The sequence below is a fragment of the Nipponia nippon genome, unplaced genomic scaffold, assembly GCF_047370975.1.
Source record: "Nipponia nippon isolate SJK-2023a ecotype South Korea unplaced genomic scaffold, ASM4737097v1 scaffold_4, whole genome shotgun sequence".
Taxonomy (NCBI): domain Eukaryota; kingdom Metazoa; phylum Chordata; class Aves; order Pelecaniformes; family Threskiornithidae; genus Nipponia; species Nipponia nippon.
Window position 1 is genome coordinate 90,239,779 of NW_028262358.1, and position 13,642 is coordinate 90,253,420.

Genomic DNA, 13,642 nt, shown 5'->3' on the forward strand with positions numbered 1-13,642 from the left:
GGAGAATTTATCTTGGCTGTCCAAACTAGAACGTAAGTGCATACTTGCTCTATTTTGCAGCTGTCCTAACTCCAAAGGCGGAGTTCACAAACCACAGTGGAAGAAAACAGCAGCCTAATTATCTATTTACACTTGCTCCAAACTATGTAAGCTGCGTATTGAATCATCTGATAGTTCTTTTTATGTTAGTATCTCAGTTAAGAAGGGTTTCAACTGCTTTGTAAAATGGATCTTTTGTCTTGTTTAGTGTATCTTGTTGTGAAGTTTTCTTGTCATGGGCCTGCAGGGAGTTACCTTAAAACTCCTAGAGGAAAGGTCACAGAAACAGCCTATACTGAATGGACAATTTGGAGAAAGATTTCTTAACTGCTATTCTTGGTGTTTATTAGTTTGTTTTATGCATAGGCACCACTAAGGTTTAATGCTTACTACTTTCCTTGAGATAGTAATTGCTGATTAGTGGAGAAAGATCTCTTACGCATCTGCCTTCAGCTGAAATGAATTATATGGACCGTTTTTCTTTTAAAAGAAGAGAAAATGTTTTTATAAGTTATGAATATGCATTTTTTATGTTAAAACAACTCTTTAGTGATGACACTTGTGGGTGTAATGCTGCTGTTCTCTAGTAAGTTTATTCTTTGAGTGAAGATTGCAGATGGCATACTATGCAAGACCACCTACTGTTTTGAGATTGCTGCAGTGCATAAGCAGAATTGAAGTAATGATTGAAGAACCAGATCTGATTTGTTTTGTTTTTATACACTCTTAAAGTGCCAAATCCATTGAAGCTTTAGTTCTACTTGCACATCAGGTTCTGAAATGTCTAAAAGGAAGCACAGACCATAAAGTAAAATTCCTTACTGACTTCTAACTATTGTCCTGATGTTCTTTGGGCGCTATTTGAAACTAGCCGACAAAGAATATGTGTCCTCTGATGAAACTGGTATATTCCAATACTGTGAAAAACTCTGAATTTTTTTAAATTTCTTTTGTATCCTTTTCTATAAAGAGTGCCAAGCTCCCTTGTAAAAAGCAGCTGTGTGCTGCAGGAAAAAAACAGAGTTCCAGTGCAGCCTGTGGTTTAAAATGGAACATGATGGGCAACTAGCTCTAGTGGCTTCTGTTCTGCTTTGCAGGTGACTTAAGGAGAGTGTTTTGTATAGCAATATTAGAGGGGAGAGGGGAGTGGGATTTAAGTTGTGATACAGCTCTCCTTGATACGTGGATTAGTTAGTCCATCTGGATGTCTTAGTTTCCTAAAGATCAGATCATGAAGCATAGTCACACGAGATAGTTTATAGATGGGCAGCCATCTGTTCCTTCATATTTAATTTTGTCCTTCTGTTTTTTATTTCTAAGATACTGACTTATTTTTTGAAACCCTATTAGGAAGTTATTTAACTGTTTGTTTATTTGTAGTCCAAGGCCAACAAAGTTTACAGAACGCCCTCGGCCCGGAGTCCAAATGATCTGTTCTTCTTTCAGTGCTGGTAAAAGACTTCTTTTTTTCTTTTTTTTTTTTTTTTTTTTCCCCCTCCTCCCTTGTATTAATAGAAGTAGTCATTTGGAGAGTAAAAGGAAGTATAATACGGTTACTGTAGCATACTTCTTCTTAATAAGATGGAATTGAGTTTAAGTAGCTATTAAAAAACTCCAAATATTTAGAAGAGGAATTCAGAATCTATGCATTAACTATTGGTGATAGAGAAGTTGTTGAAAACAGTTAAATCTAAAGTGTTGAAAGTAAGTCTCTTGTGATTCAAAGTCCTCTAGAACACGGTGTATACCTTTTTCTCAGAGTGATTCTGAGAGTCGGCTTTATCTGAGATGGAATGTATAGGGATTGGGACAAGAAGGTCTTGGTTGCCATGTTCTCACGGTCTGAATTTCATTGATTCCAGAGTTGGCAATTGAAGAATGCAACATAAATAATTGGATAAATACCAAAATGACAGAAACTGATTTTCAGAAAGCGTAATGGAGCTCTAGTTCCATTCAGTTTTTGTTAAGATTGAGGCTTCTAAGGTCTTAGTTGCGAACAAATTACTATAGTTAGCTAATCTTTCAGATGGGTTTGCAGATGCATATTTAGCTGACAGCAAATGTGAGGTAATTCAACTCCAGTTAAACTTTTGAGTTTCTAAATCTTTTTTTCACTTAAAGGTCAGTTACAGGCATAGGTGAAATGAGATATAGCTATAAATTTAAGGGAATAAATTTAAATATTTGATGTTACAGCTGTTTGAAAATCCTGTAATAACATTAGATTGCCCTTTTTTCTAAAGCTTATCTGTTTGTTTTTCTCAGGTGGAATGTTTTTGGCCACTGGGAGTACAGATCACATCATTAGGGTTTATTTCTTTGGATCAGGTCAGCCAGAGAAGATCTCAGAGTTGGAGTTTCATACTGTAAATACTTTTTTAAAATTACATATGTATTTGATTAAAATAATAATCTGGATAAATTTGGAATCATATTTGATTTTTTTTTTCCTTTTTTACTCTTTTTTTTTTTTATATAGGACAAAGTTGACAGCATTCAATTTTCTAATAGTAGTAGCAGGTAAGCGCACAACCAACTTATTCAGAGCTAGTTTTTGACCTTATGGATGTTTGTAAATATCAATTTCTGAAAGCAATTATTAAAAAAAAAAAAAAGCTTTCTGTTTTGAAGGTTCATCCAGTAAAATCATCTATAATTATTGGATTCTCACTGTTTTGTTTTAATAATACTCCTTCTTCAGTTTTACAGTTGTTTTCATTGTAATGAATGATTAAAGTATTTTGAATTTGCCAAAATTAGGGAGTATAAAGATACTTGAAATTTCTTCTTGAGAAATGTATGTGTGTATATAGTCACATATATAATACGTGCACTTTCAGATATATTTAAATAGTTAAACCTTTTTTCAATTAAGTGACTGCTGGATACAGGAAAGTTATCAAACTAGATGTAACAATATCTTGTTTAGCTAGCCTAATGTTTTTTTAATGTTTCACGTTAAGTTCTGGATGTTGGATGTGAAGAATGCTAAAGAACGCAGTTGAGTTTATTATGAAGTTTCTGACACTTTGTTTAATTGATGTTCTAATGTACACTTTTGTTATGATACAAATAGTTGTAAACCAAACTTCATTGTGCTCCACCCACCTCTTTCTCCTCCTCCTACCCCTGCACCCCAAAAAGGGGGAAGAAGAAGGTGGGGGAGAAGCTCAAGCTGGGAGACATGTATTCAGATAAGAATTGTATTAGTCAGCATACAGTGCTAGCTTATTGGGCATAGGTTTTGTTTGTTTTAAATCACATCTGTACTTCTGCTTGCAGGGCTCTCCTGGCCCTTCAGCTATTTTTACCCCTTAAAGTTCTTCCTTGGCTTTACCTGGCAGGACAGGGTCAGTTTCTTAGAATGCTCATTGGGTTATGGTGTCCCTGTGCCAGAGCAGTGTCATAACTTGACAAGGTGCACCAAAGGTCAAAGTACAGTTAGTTTGGAAGGGGCTCAGGATAGGGAAGCAGGTTCCACTTTTTGCAGGCCTTCAATTTTTTTTACTGGTATGGGAAGTGTTTTTCACCTCAGACCAGTTGTATGGTATTCTGACACTGTTTCGTCGTCTTACAGCTTCTTTTTGAGTTCTAAATTCTGGTACTTCAATTTTCAAGCGTCTTTTCTGTACAGATCTGCCTTTGATCTCTGAGTAACTTTTTTCCCCTTTTGTAAGATTTGTGAGTGGAAGCCGTGATGGAACAGCACGAATCTGGCAATTTAAGCGAAGGGAATGGAAAAGCATTTTGTTAGATATGGCTACTCGCCCAGCAGGGTAAGTGATGTAAAATGTTCTGCTATCAGATAGATACTTAAAGGCCATTGCTGACTTACTTTTAAAAAAGGGAGGGAGGGGAGCGGGGGGGGGGGGGGTCAGGAAGACCTTCTTAAATTATTATTGCTTAAATGCACAATATGCTTGCCTAGCTCTTGAAGTCCAATGAAAGCAAATATTTGACTACATATTCAGCTGTGGAAACTAGCTTGTTCTGATAATAGCTCCAGTAGTATTTTGATTAGATTAAAAGAATAAAAGATACTTAAAACCCATTAAAGGTCAAATTTGTATGGCTTTTTACATAGTTAATTATTTCTGAAGCAAGAAAACCATTTCACATCTGCTATTGAGACTGCTTGCATTGTAGTAATACTTAAAGATATTGTGGAATCTGCATGCCCTGAAAAGCAGTATTGGGTTCTTTCATAGCACTTGCCAGAGCAAATAAATCCCTTGCTCTGTAACGGGTTCTCATTTGTTAAAACAATCTGAGAATTTACAGGGCTTTGTAGGTATGAGAAACTTCTGTACACTCAAATAAGAAACAAAAGAGGCTTGAAGATGGAGAATGACTTTAGTGGGAATTGTGGCTTGCACCTTTTTAGTTTGGCATGTAGGAGATGTTTTCCAACTGACACATGAGAAAGATTTAGAATGGGTTTAAAGGGTAAACCGTTATTTCCCTTACTGATCATACTGAGTGTTTTGAGGGATGATATTTAATAGAAAAAATATTAAAATGGTTTCAGGAGTAATCCTGTGGAAAGATGTCTGAAAGACCAAGAGAGGGATGGAAGAGAAGGCTAAATAAGCTATAATTTAGTTAAATGTTTAGGTCAGAGAGTGTCTTGTCAGTTATGGGCAGATGCAACAAAACATGAATATAAAACTGTTGGACAAGAGTGTATAAAACACTAGTATGTGGAGGAACAGACTGAGTTACTCTCTCTTTAAAATGCAGCCTGTAGAAATTCTGAAGTTTTAACTGATCCTGGGAAAAATAGGAATGGATTCTTCTTCATTGTGGTCACAAATGCTGAACTTGTTCGAGAAACTGAACTGCTCATTTCAGTAAAGTACCTTTAGCTGAATTCTGTTTTGTCCTTTTGACTAGAGGGATAAGTGCAGTTCCAAATTAGATCTTTTCTGCACAAGCACAATTTTATCAAAGGAAATGAAATTGCTGCACTGAAAGGAAAGAGTGAATTCAGCTTATAAAGCCTCCTGGGTTCTGCATTGAATCTAGAAAGGAATCTGGCTACAACTACATTTTCTATTATTGAGTTGTACAATATATACTATTGTGTAATGTATTGTAGTGCTTACTATATGGAAGATGCTCTTATTTTGTCCGTCTGCTTGGTGGTAATGTGCTATGGTTGTATTTGGCTGATGTTTTCCAAGAAATTAATGTGCTAGAGAATTCAGTGGTGATTCATCTTTAAACCACACTGACAAAAATGTAATTTTGGAGTATTCTGATATATTATATTACAGATGTCTAGTGTTTGGTTTTCATAGGGATAAAAATACATGCAAGGTTGAGTGCCATTATTACTGATAGCAAAGTAATGTAAGGGTGGTGGTATAGTACTAAATATAGCCTGAGAATTTAACTCATTTAAAGGTATCAGAATAGTTCTCTCCATGTTTATAACCACTTATTATGAATATTCTCCAGGACAAATTAATGTTCACTGGTTGACTAGTTTGGATTTTCACTCTTCAAATGTCACAACAAATACTGTAGCTATCAAATTTAATTGGCTTAGGTCATGTATTGGAGGGCATTTTCTGGAAAAACAGATCAATGTATTCTTTAAGATATTAAGAGGACCGTATAGTCATTGTTCAAGCATCTACAATTCTTTTGTGGTTGTATGTGCTACATAATGGAAAACACCTTTCATTTCTCCAGTTTCTTGAAGAAGTAATGCTTCTATTCTTAATAATAAAGCAAAATACAGAAGTATTTTCACTTGTTAGGGATATAAAAATGTTCTGGCAAACTAGGATTGCTTTGAAACTTTTTGGTCTTTTGTTTTAGACAAAGTTTGCAAGGAGTTGAAGATAAAATCACGAAGCTGAAAGTGACCATGGTGGCATGGGACCGCCATGACAACTCTGTTATAACTGCAGTAAATAACATGACTCTGAAAGTTTGGAATTCTTTCACTGGCCAACTCATTCATATTCTCATGGTAAGGTGTTCCGTCTTGATTTATCAATCCTGAATGCAAAATTTACATCATACATCATCAACATTCTTCCTTATGTGTTTTTTTTTCTGTCTGAAAACTGCCTTAACAAATGTTTCCAGATAATTGAAGTGTAATAGAGATGTCTGTCAGCTGCTTTTTGGAAAATAAAGCTTTAAAGTCGCAAGTAACCATTGCTGTTCAAAATGTCTGAAACTAATTTTGGACTTTTTTTTTTTTTCCCCTAAAGTGCTATCTTGAAGGAGAGAAGGAAATAGTTGTTTCTTTTTACCTTTATTTAATGTGACAAATGTTTTGAAATACCTTTAATGGATAAATTTGCCCTGTTTAAACAGAGACACTTCTGCAACCTAATCATTCCATGAGTACAAAAAGATAGTCTTTTAGATAAAATAAATCAAATAACATTTTTACTAATGTCTGATACTTTTTTTAAACTGAGAAAATAGGTAACTCTAGGTAACTAGGTGCTCTGCTAGAGATGGAAATATTTCATGCAAAGCTTTAGAATTTAGTATTCATTTTGGAGATGTTGTTCTCTAACTTTGTTATGTATTTGATTCTTTATGGGTCTAAGTTAAATTTCTAACTGCTACTCTGCCTAAACAAATTGAAATCTGCAGAGCATTAAGACCAAAAATACCAAATGTTGTGGACTCAAATCTTTTAAAATCATGGCAAAAGTATCAGGACATACTTGTTGTGAAGGTGATATACTTCATATATTTCTTGGGAAGCTAAAATTGCAACTGGAAAGAGAAAAGTGTAATATACTGCTACAAAAGAAAGAAATGTGTGGTCAAAGCAGTTGTTCTTTGCTGGACACTTTCATAGATTAATGTTACAGTTTCTAGTCTTATCATATTGAATTCCTGGGTAAGTATTTGAGACAATCCTCTTGTTCATCTTGCTGTATCTTTAATTTCAGGGACATGAAGATGAAGTCTTTGTACTTGAACCTCATCCGTTTGATCCAAGAGTTCTCTTCTCTGCTGGACATGATGGAAATGTCATAGTTTGGGATTTGGCAAGAGGGGTCAAAATCCGGTCTTACTTCAACATGGTAATTATTGTACTTTATGCAGCTATACCAAAGCAACCTTTCTAAACTTTTTGCTTTTAGTACATTCTTATGTAGACCATCTTGAAGCATGCATTTGTGTATAGGGCAAGATCCTGCATCCAGTGAAGTCAAGAGAAATTCCTATTCAGTTTGGTGGGGCAAAGATTAAATGTGTAAAAAGTTGTTTCTTTGGTTGTATGTCATAGTGTCGTCTTTCTATATGCTTCATCCACAAGAAATTGGAGTGCTAGTTTACATTGTCGGAGATCATGCGTAAGAGACAGGGTGACAGAGACCCTCCTTTAGTGCTCTGTTTCCTGCCTGGGGAACCAAGGTGGAACTTGGTTTATTTTTGCATTACTAATTCTTAATCTGGCTAAAGCTCTTCAGGAGTCACCTGATCTCATACAATGTTGTTCTATGCTGCCTTGGCACATTGGACTGAATACGGTCAGCCTTTCTGTGTAGAGCTCCTCCACATGCAGGTTTCAAATTTGGTCTGTTCTGCACTAAACTAATTCTTCTGGAAGATGGATACAACAGGTATTTCTATCTGTTTCTTGATATTAAGTGGGTCTTTGTACATACCTTTTTCCTCAAAAAGGTAATGATGTGTTGTGCAATTCAGACTTTGTCTCCTGGAGAAAATTACAAAAGTCTTTGTAGAATATGAAGAATCATTGAGAATGCTGAGAGTAGGCAAATGGGCTTCATCCAGCCTTTAGCCATAGTGGAATGGCAGTCTTGGAGACCAGCATAAAGAAGATCATCTGGAGAAGACACCTGCCATAGATGTACTCAAAAAAAAAAAAGCATTTAGAAATGAAGTCAAGCCAGGAAGGTCACTCCAAACCTAAAGACAGATTTTGAGATGTTCAGTGTACAGTACCGTTCATAAAGTCTCTGAGGAAATTCTGCCAAGCTTATTGGGAGAGAGAGCAGCCTAGGCTCTTTCAGCACTGGCCAAGGTTCAGTATTGTTCCCTCTGCATTGATTTCTGTAACTGAACTTGTGAAGGGTCCGAGACAATCATCCTAGAGCTATGAGTACAGATCTTCGTTAGTCAGTGCTATTCACTGTTAACAGTTGAGGTGTATGTTCTCATTGCATGGTTAGGTTGCCTTCGCACTACTACTTACAATGGATGTATAACAGTTTTCATGGAATTTTAAGGTCAGAAGAGTCTGAGCTCATCTGCTCTTTATAAGACAAGTCCATTTAAGAGCTATCAGAATCTAAATTGCAAATGGCTGTGATGTTAGGCAAGCCCCTGAAAGACCGAAATACTTATTTCAAGGATGTAATGCAACACAAACACCTAAAAAGGGTAAAAATCACGTATATTTTAAGATCTTTGGAGTCAGAGAAATGTGTAGACAATCAGAAGATCTCAGCAGCAAGTAATCTGTTCTTCATGCTAGAAATGAACGTGAGAAAGTCTGCCTGCTGTGTGAGGTGAGGGGAATTGTAAATCTGGCAATCAGTTTGTCTCAAACCAATGAATAAGTCATATGAGCCAGGTATGTAAGAGCGGTATCTCTCTACAGTCGCTGAATATTTCACCAGCCAGTCTTCCATGTCTGGTGCTTCAAAAGATGGGGGTGGAAATTAGAGGTTTTCTTAGATGATTGGGGGGAGAGGGAAATGCTTCTAGACCATGAGACTTTATTGCATAGTCACCTCTGGAGAGCTGCAAATGTTAAGTGTTCTGGTTTACTAAGGGAGGACAGGAATACAGAGAGCTGCCAGTCTTCTCCCAGTTTCCGAACTGGCATATCAGCTGGGAACATCATTAGATTAGGCACTATTAAATTATTCTAGTAACCGCTGTGACCTTCATTGACTTGCTCAATATCTCATCTCATGCTTCCGAAAAACAGTATTTGTACTCAGGGAATTGGAAATTTTTACAGAATGGGTTCTTTTGGATCAGACAGGGAACATCATCTGGAGGAACCAAACCTGAGAGTTGAATGACATAAGATCTGCTTTACCATTCAAAAACCTCTTATTATCATTGCCTGTCAAAACAGTGTCTGTGATACCAGAAGTAGCACTGGATGACTTTGTCCTAACAAAAGCTCCTTAAAAAAAATTGTAGACCTTAGGGGTGTTGGTTGAATTAGCAAAATCTTAGATGACTCTTAGCTTAATGGTAGTCCGGTCAGGTATTCTCATCCTAGATGGATTGCTTGGTACATCTAAAGCCTTGTGGCAAATCCCTAAAGTAGAGTTGGGTATTTTTAAGACATTCCCACCCCATCCCTGAATTCCTTCATTGTCAGCATCAAAAAAAAATCAAAATCTAAGGGATGGAAGCAGTGTCAATCAGTTTGACACTTAATTCCTTTTATCCAGTCAGTGAATGTACAATTGCAAAGTCATAGTAACCAAATACACTTTTTGTTTTGTATTTAACTTAAATGGGGGAATCAAAATTTATTTGTGCTTTGCTGGTTACAGCTAGGTGCCACTAGGAAACTCTGGTGGTCCTATGGAACATTCTCTCCCAGGTTTTTAAACTTAAGATTTGCTATTAAATCAGTTGGCACAGTCCCAGTTAATTTGAGGCATCTTTGGTCTGTTTGCCAGCTTTTGGTCTTTATAATTAATAGTAAACTCAGTCCCATAAGTGACTGTCCACACACGTGGGTTTACTCTGGGTAAGTATGTATATATTTTATATATTCCACATTATCACCTGTAGTCTTCAGTTCACTTGATCTAGTTCTGTAAATATTGCATAACTTGGTGTTGGAGTTCATTGGCGTTCGGAACTGGCTTAATTCAGTGACTTGAGTCAGCTAGACTCGGGGAATGTATTAACTACCCCAGAGAGTGAATTTTGCTGTAGAAATACCAAGAGTGTGAGAGGGTTAAAGCTTTTTAGGCAATTTTGAGATGCAGCAAATAAGTCCTGGGATGGTTTTAAATTGTATGTAATTTTTTAAATGTAAATGTTTAAATTGTGGCTCATTAGCCAGGGCCTAGATTCACTGAAGGACTTGATCGTTGTGGCGCCTAAGTTATTGGGGACCAAGGTCCTTAGTCTCCAAAGTGGAATGCAGTATTCTACCAAATCCTCAGTTTACTGAGCAGTATATGAGATTTAGGTGTCTTAGTGGATGATCCAGGAAAAAAATACACTGAATGGTGGGCTGTCTAGTGAAGGCTGCTGCGTGATAATGTACATTGAGATGTATTTGAAATGCAGTTTCTAACTCAAAGCGTCAATGAGGCATCTGGATCCCTTGTGTGGTAAGGCACCTTTCCAAGGACTGAGAGGTCCCTGCTCTCCTAAAAGGAGGGTGCAGGAACATGTAGCTCTCATCTTTTGGGATTGCCTTAACTAATGTTAAGTTGTTGAGCTGGGAAACGGAAGACCTAGATTCTGTTCTCTTAGTGGCAAGGTGTTCAGTTCAACATCTGCCACTTACCCAGGAGGGCATCTCAGCTATAAATGTCTAGACAGGACTTTTTCCCAGCTTTCTCTTGAAGTTGTGTTGCTGTGGAGAGGCATGACTCTGTAGCCTGTGGGTTTAGGCACTTCTAGGTTTGTTTTCTTGGTATGGAAATCATGTTCTAGATAAATTAGGAAGTGGTAGAAATAGCCTCTGGCTTCAAGCTTCAGGCAAGCTCTTGAACTTGCAAGATTAGTGCTCTGTTAGGTGATAAATAAAAGCTGTACACCACTCAGTTGTTGTCACAGGATCTGTTTTCTTTCAGGTGTTCTCACAAAGTTACTTTTTAATAGACCTGCCGCTGTTGGTTTGTTAGGAATACCAGGGTTGGCACTCGGATGGTATGTGCTGCAGCTTAGCCTTAACGCTTGTAGTTCCTGTAGGCTTTACGCAGAAGTTCCTCAATTCTGAGAATGTATGAGGGAAAAAGAAAGCTGCAGGGACTTAAGAATCTTCCAGATCAAAAAGGAGGTGCCTAGTAACGTTAGTTGGATGCATGGGTTTTTGTTTGATTTGGTGACTGTTTTTTTTTGGTGTTGCAATTTGGACGTTAAGTACTGGTGTTTGAGTCTGACGCCAGATAGGTTTGTGGTGTTACTGTGCTGCCCTTGGTTTTTATTTTTTTGGACTTGCGTAGTTTCCTTTAAGCAGTACCTCTCAGGGCTGAGCTCTGCTGACTGCTTCCAAAAGGCATTCTGCCTGGAGCCTTAAGAGTGTAGGTTTCCTGTGGTAAAGCTGATAGTTCTTGTCCCATGAGTGGGCTGCCTTGTAGAAGAATATTAAAAAATGTTTCCTAAAAGATTTCAGGATATGTACAGGCCTGTAGCTCTTTCTCTTTTTCTCTCTCTATCTTTTTTTTTTTTTTATTATTTGGTTTACAGCATAGCTTTATGAACAGTTGCAGGAACATATGGTGACTGCAGTTACTTAAAAGTATGTAGTTGAAAGTATGAAAACTGTACTACAGTAGCAAGAATGAAAAAATAGGGGAGAGCAGGCATTTTTACGATCATTGTCACTGTAGAGTATTGGATTTTTATACCGTATCTTTAAATGTGATTGCTTTGCCTGAACCTGATACCCGACTCAGCAGATTTTGTAAGCAGGCATTGCAATTATTGCATCGGGAAGCTTGTGTATTTGTTGATAAAGACTAGTCTTACAGCGTTTAAGAAGTCCTTGTGTAATGTAGAAATTAATCAAGTAGGAGTACTGATGCCTTGAAATAAAAAAATGGTTCTCCCGGTCAACAGATTTCCAAAAAAGTCCCAAACAAAACCAACAGCCAAAAGATCTTTCATGACTAGGCATTTCTCTTCTGTCTTACTGGATTGACTCTCATTGCCAGTTGCATCTTTTGAGAAGTCAAGCTTTGATGTAGCCGGTAGTAGGCTTTCTTATGTCTGACATGATTCAGCGGCCTCCTGTGTGCCTGAACACCTGTTAAGGTCAGGCTTTTGCTTACTTGTAATCTTAATGTGTTCCTCTGAGTGGTTGTGAACAGTTCATTTGGACTGATTCTTGTTACATTACCTCAGAGCTAAGACAGTCTTTCTGAGCACTGTCATGTATTACGGTGTTCTCCGCAACACGCTCTGGGTGGGTAGTAGTTCTGGAACCCACTTGGAACTCAGTGCAAAGGTGGCCTTATGCTTTCATCATATTCTGAAGAATGCTTTGAAATACTCATACAAAAAGAATGTTTTTAGGATTTTGTATTAAATTCACAGGTCCGAGTACTTCAAAATCCTCTTACCTTTGTGACTTTATTTGACTTGCTGAAAGGCTAAGCCACCTTAGCCTTTGACACTTAAAGGTCATGCTATGTATCTCCAGCTGTTGCAAATTTGATGACGAGTCTTTTTCTAAATGTCAAAGCACATTTCATCAGAGCATATAGAATACCATGAGTGTATTTCAGAAATGCATTACAACTCGAGTTCTGTAACCTAGTGATTTGAAGCAACCTTCTGATTCTTTTGGAGGAGGAGGAAAAAAAAAATTACAGAACCTGTTCTCCCCCCTCTCACCTTCGGCTTCCTTTGAAATGACAACCAACTCTGTTATATTTGTGAAAGAAAAGCTTTAATCTCTCCCAGAAACACAGTTGTTCTCCTCTGTGTCACTCAGTAAGTGTTGCTTGCCCTGGAAACCAGTTTGGTACTTCAAGAATAGCGGATGATCTCTTACAGCAGTGTAACTGTTACTGCTTGAATTGGTGTTTGTTGTTCTTAATGCCCTCTGTCCCACTTTTATGGAAGCCGTCAGAAAAAAGACAAAAAAAATGTGAAAATTGCAAGGCCTGAGGGGGAGGCTGACCTGCCTGCTGCATCAGTGTTGCAGAAGATATGGGGTGCAGTTGTATTTCTTGGCTGTTTTTGAAAAACTCTAATCCTGGGGCTAAGACATGCTTTTTTATTGAGGCCTAGAAGGGCAACAAAGTCTTTGATAGCTGTAGTTGCTGTAAGGCTTGTTACAGGTTTTCAGGTGTCCTAGGAAAAAATCGTGATTTTTCTTTTTTCTTTTTTTTTTTTTTTTTTTAAACTGGGTTATATTTTCATCTAGATCTCTGTACCAGAATCCTAGTTGTTTGCTTTCATTCTGGGCATTTTTCTGTTGGAACCTCATGATGAATAGTCCCACACTATGTAAATATGCATTGTATCCAGCACTAGGAAGCTTGTGACTTGCGTGTGTTCTTTCTGATATGCTTATTAATTAGCAACACATGATGAAACTTAGACTTTAAATATGAACTTTTTTTAAACAAAGTAAGGACTTAAATGCTTTTCTATTATTTCACAAAATGTTAAATAGCTTATCCAAAGATTTGGCTAGTGTGATGAGCATGGTTTCTTCTATCTGTATTAAAAAACATATATTAAAACAGGTACAATGTAAGCAGCTGAATTGAAAAGTGTTAATTTTCTAAAAAGTTAAATTTTTTGCAGTTGCAATTTTAATATCAATTTAGTATGATGTGATTTTGTCCAACTTCATTTAAAATTGTCAGCCCAGAAGCAAATTACTTGAGATTTTAGGATTAAGTCTGGATTTAACTGCATAAACGAAGTTATA

General features: G+C 37.1%; 1 protein-coding gene across 7 annotated transcripts in view; it reads left to right on the top strand.

The window, feature by feature from the left end:
• PHIP (PHIP subunit of CUL4-Ring ligase complex) overlaps positions 1 to 13,642 on the top strand; it is a 115,998-nt gene that overhangs the window by 39,639 nt on the left and 62,717 nt on the right. For all 7 annotated transcript variants that reach the window (XM_087777495.1, XM_087777496.1, XM_087777497.1 and 4 more), the window contains 6 exons: positions 1,420 to 1,490; positions 2,308 to 2,408; positions 2,522 to 2,562; positions 3,720 to 3,818; positions 5,869 to 6,022; positions 6,969 to 7,103. In XM_087777495.1, coding sequence (XP_087633621.1) covers positions 1,420 to 1,490; positions 2,308 to 2,408; positions 2,522 to 2,562; positions 3,720 to 3,818; positions 5,869 to 6,022; positions 6,969 to 7,103 — 601 coding nt within the window. The remainder of the gene's footprint in view (positions 1 to 1,419; positions 1,491 to 2,307; positions 2,409 to 2,521; positions 2,563 to 3,719; positions 3,819 to 5,868; positions 6,023 to 6,968; positions 7,104 to 13,642) is intronic.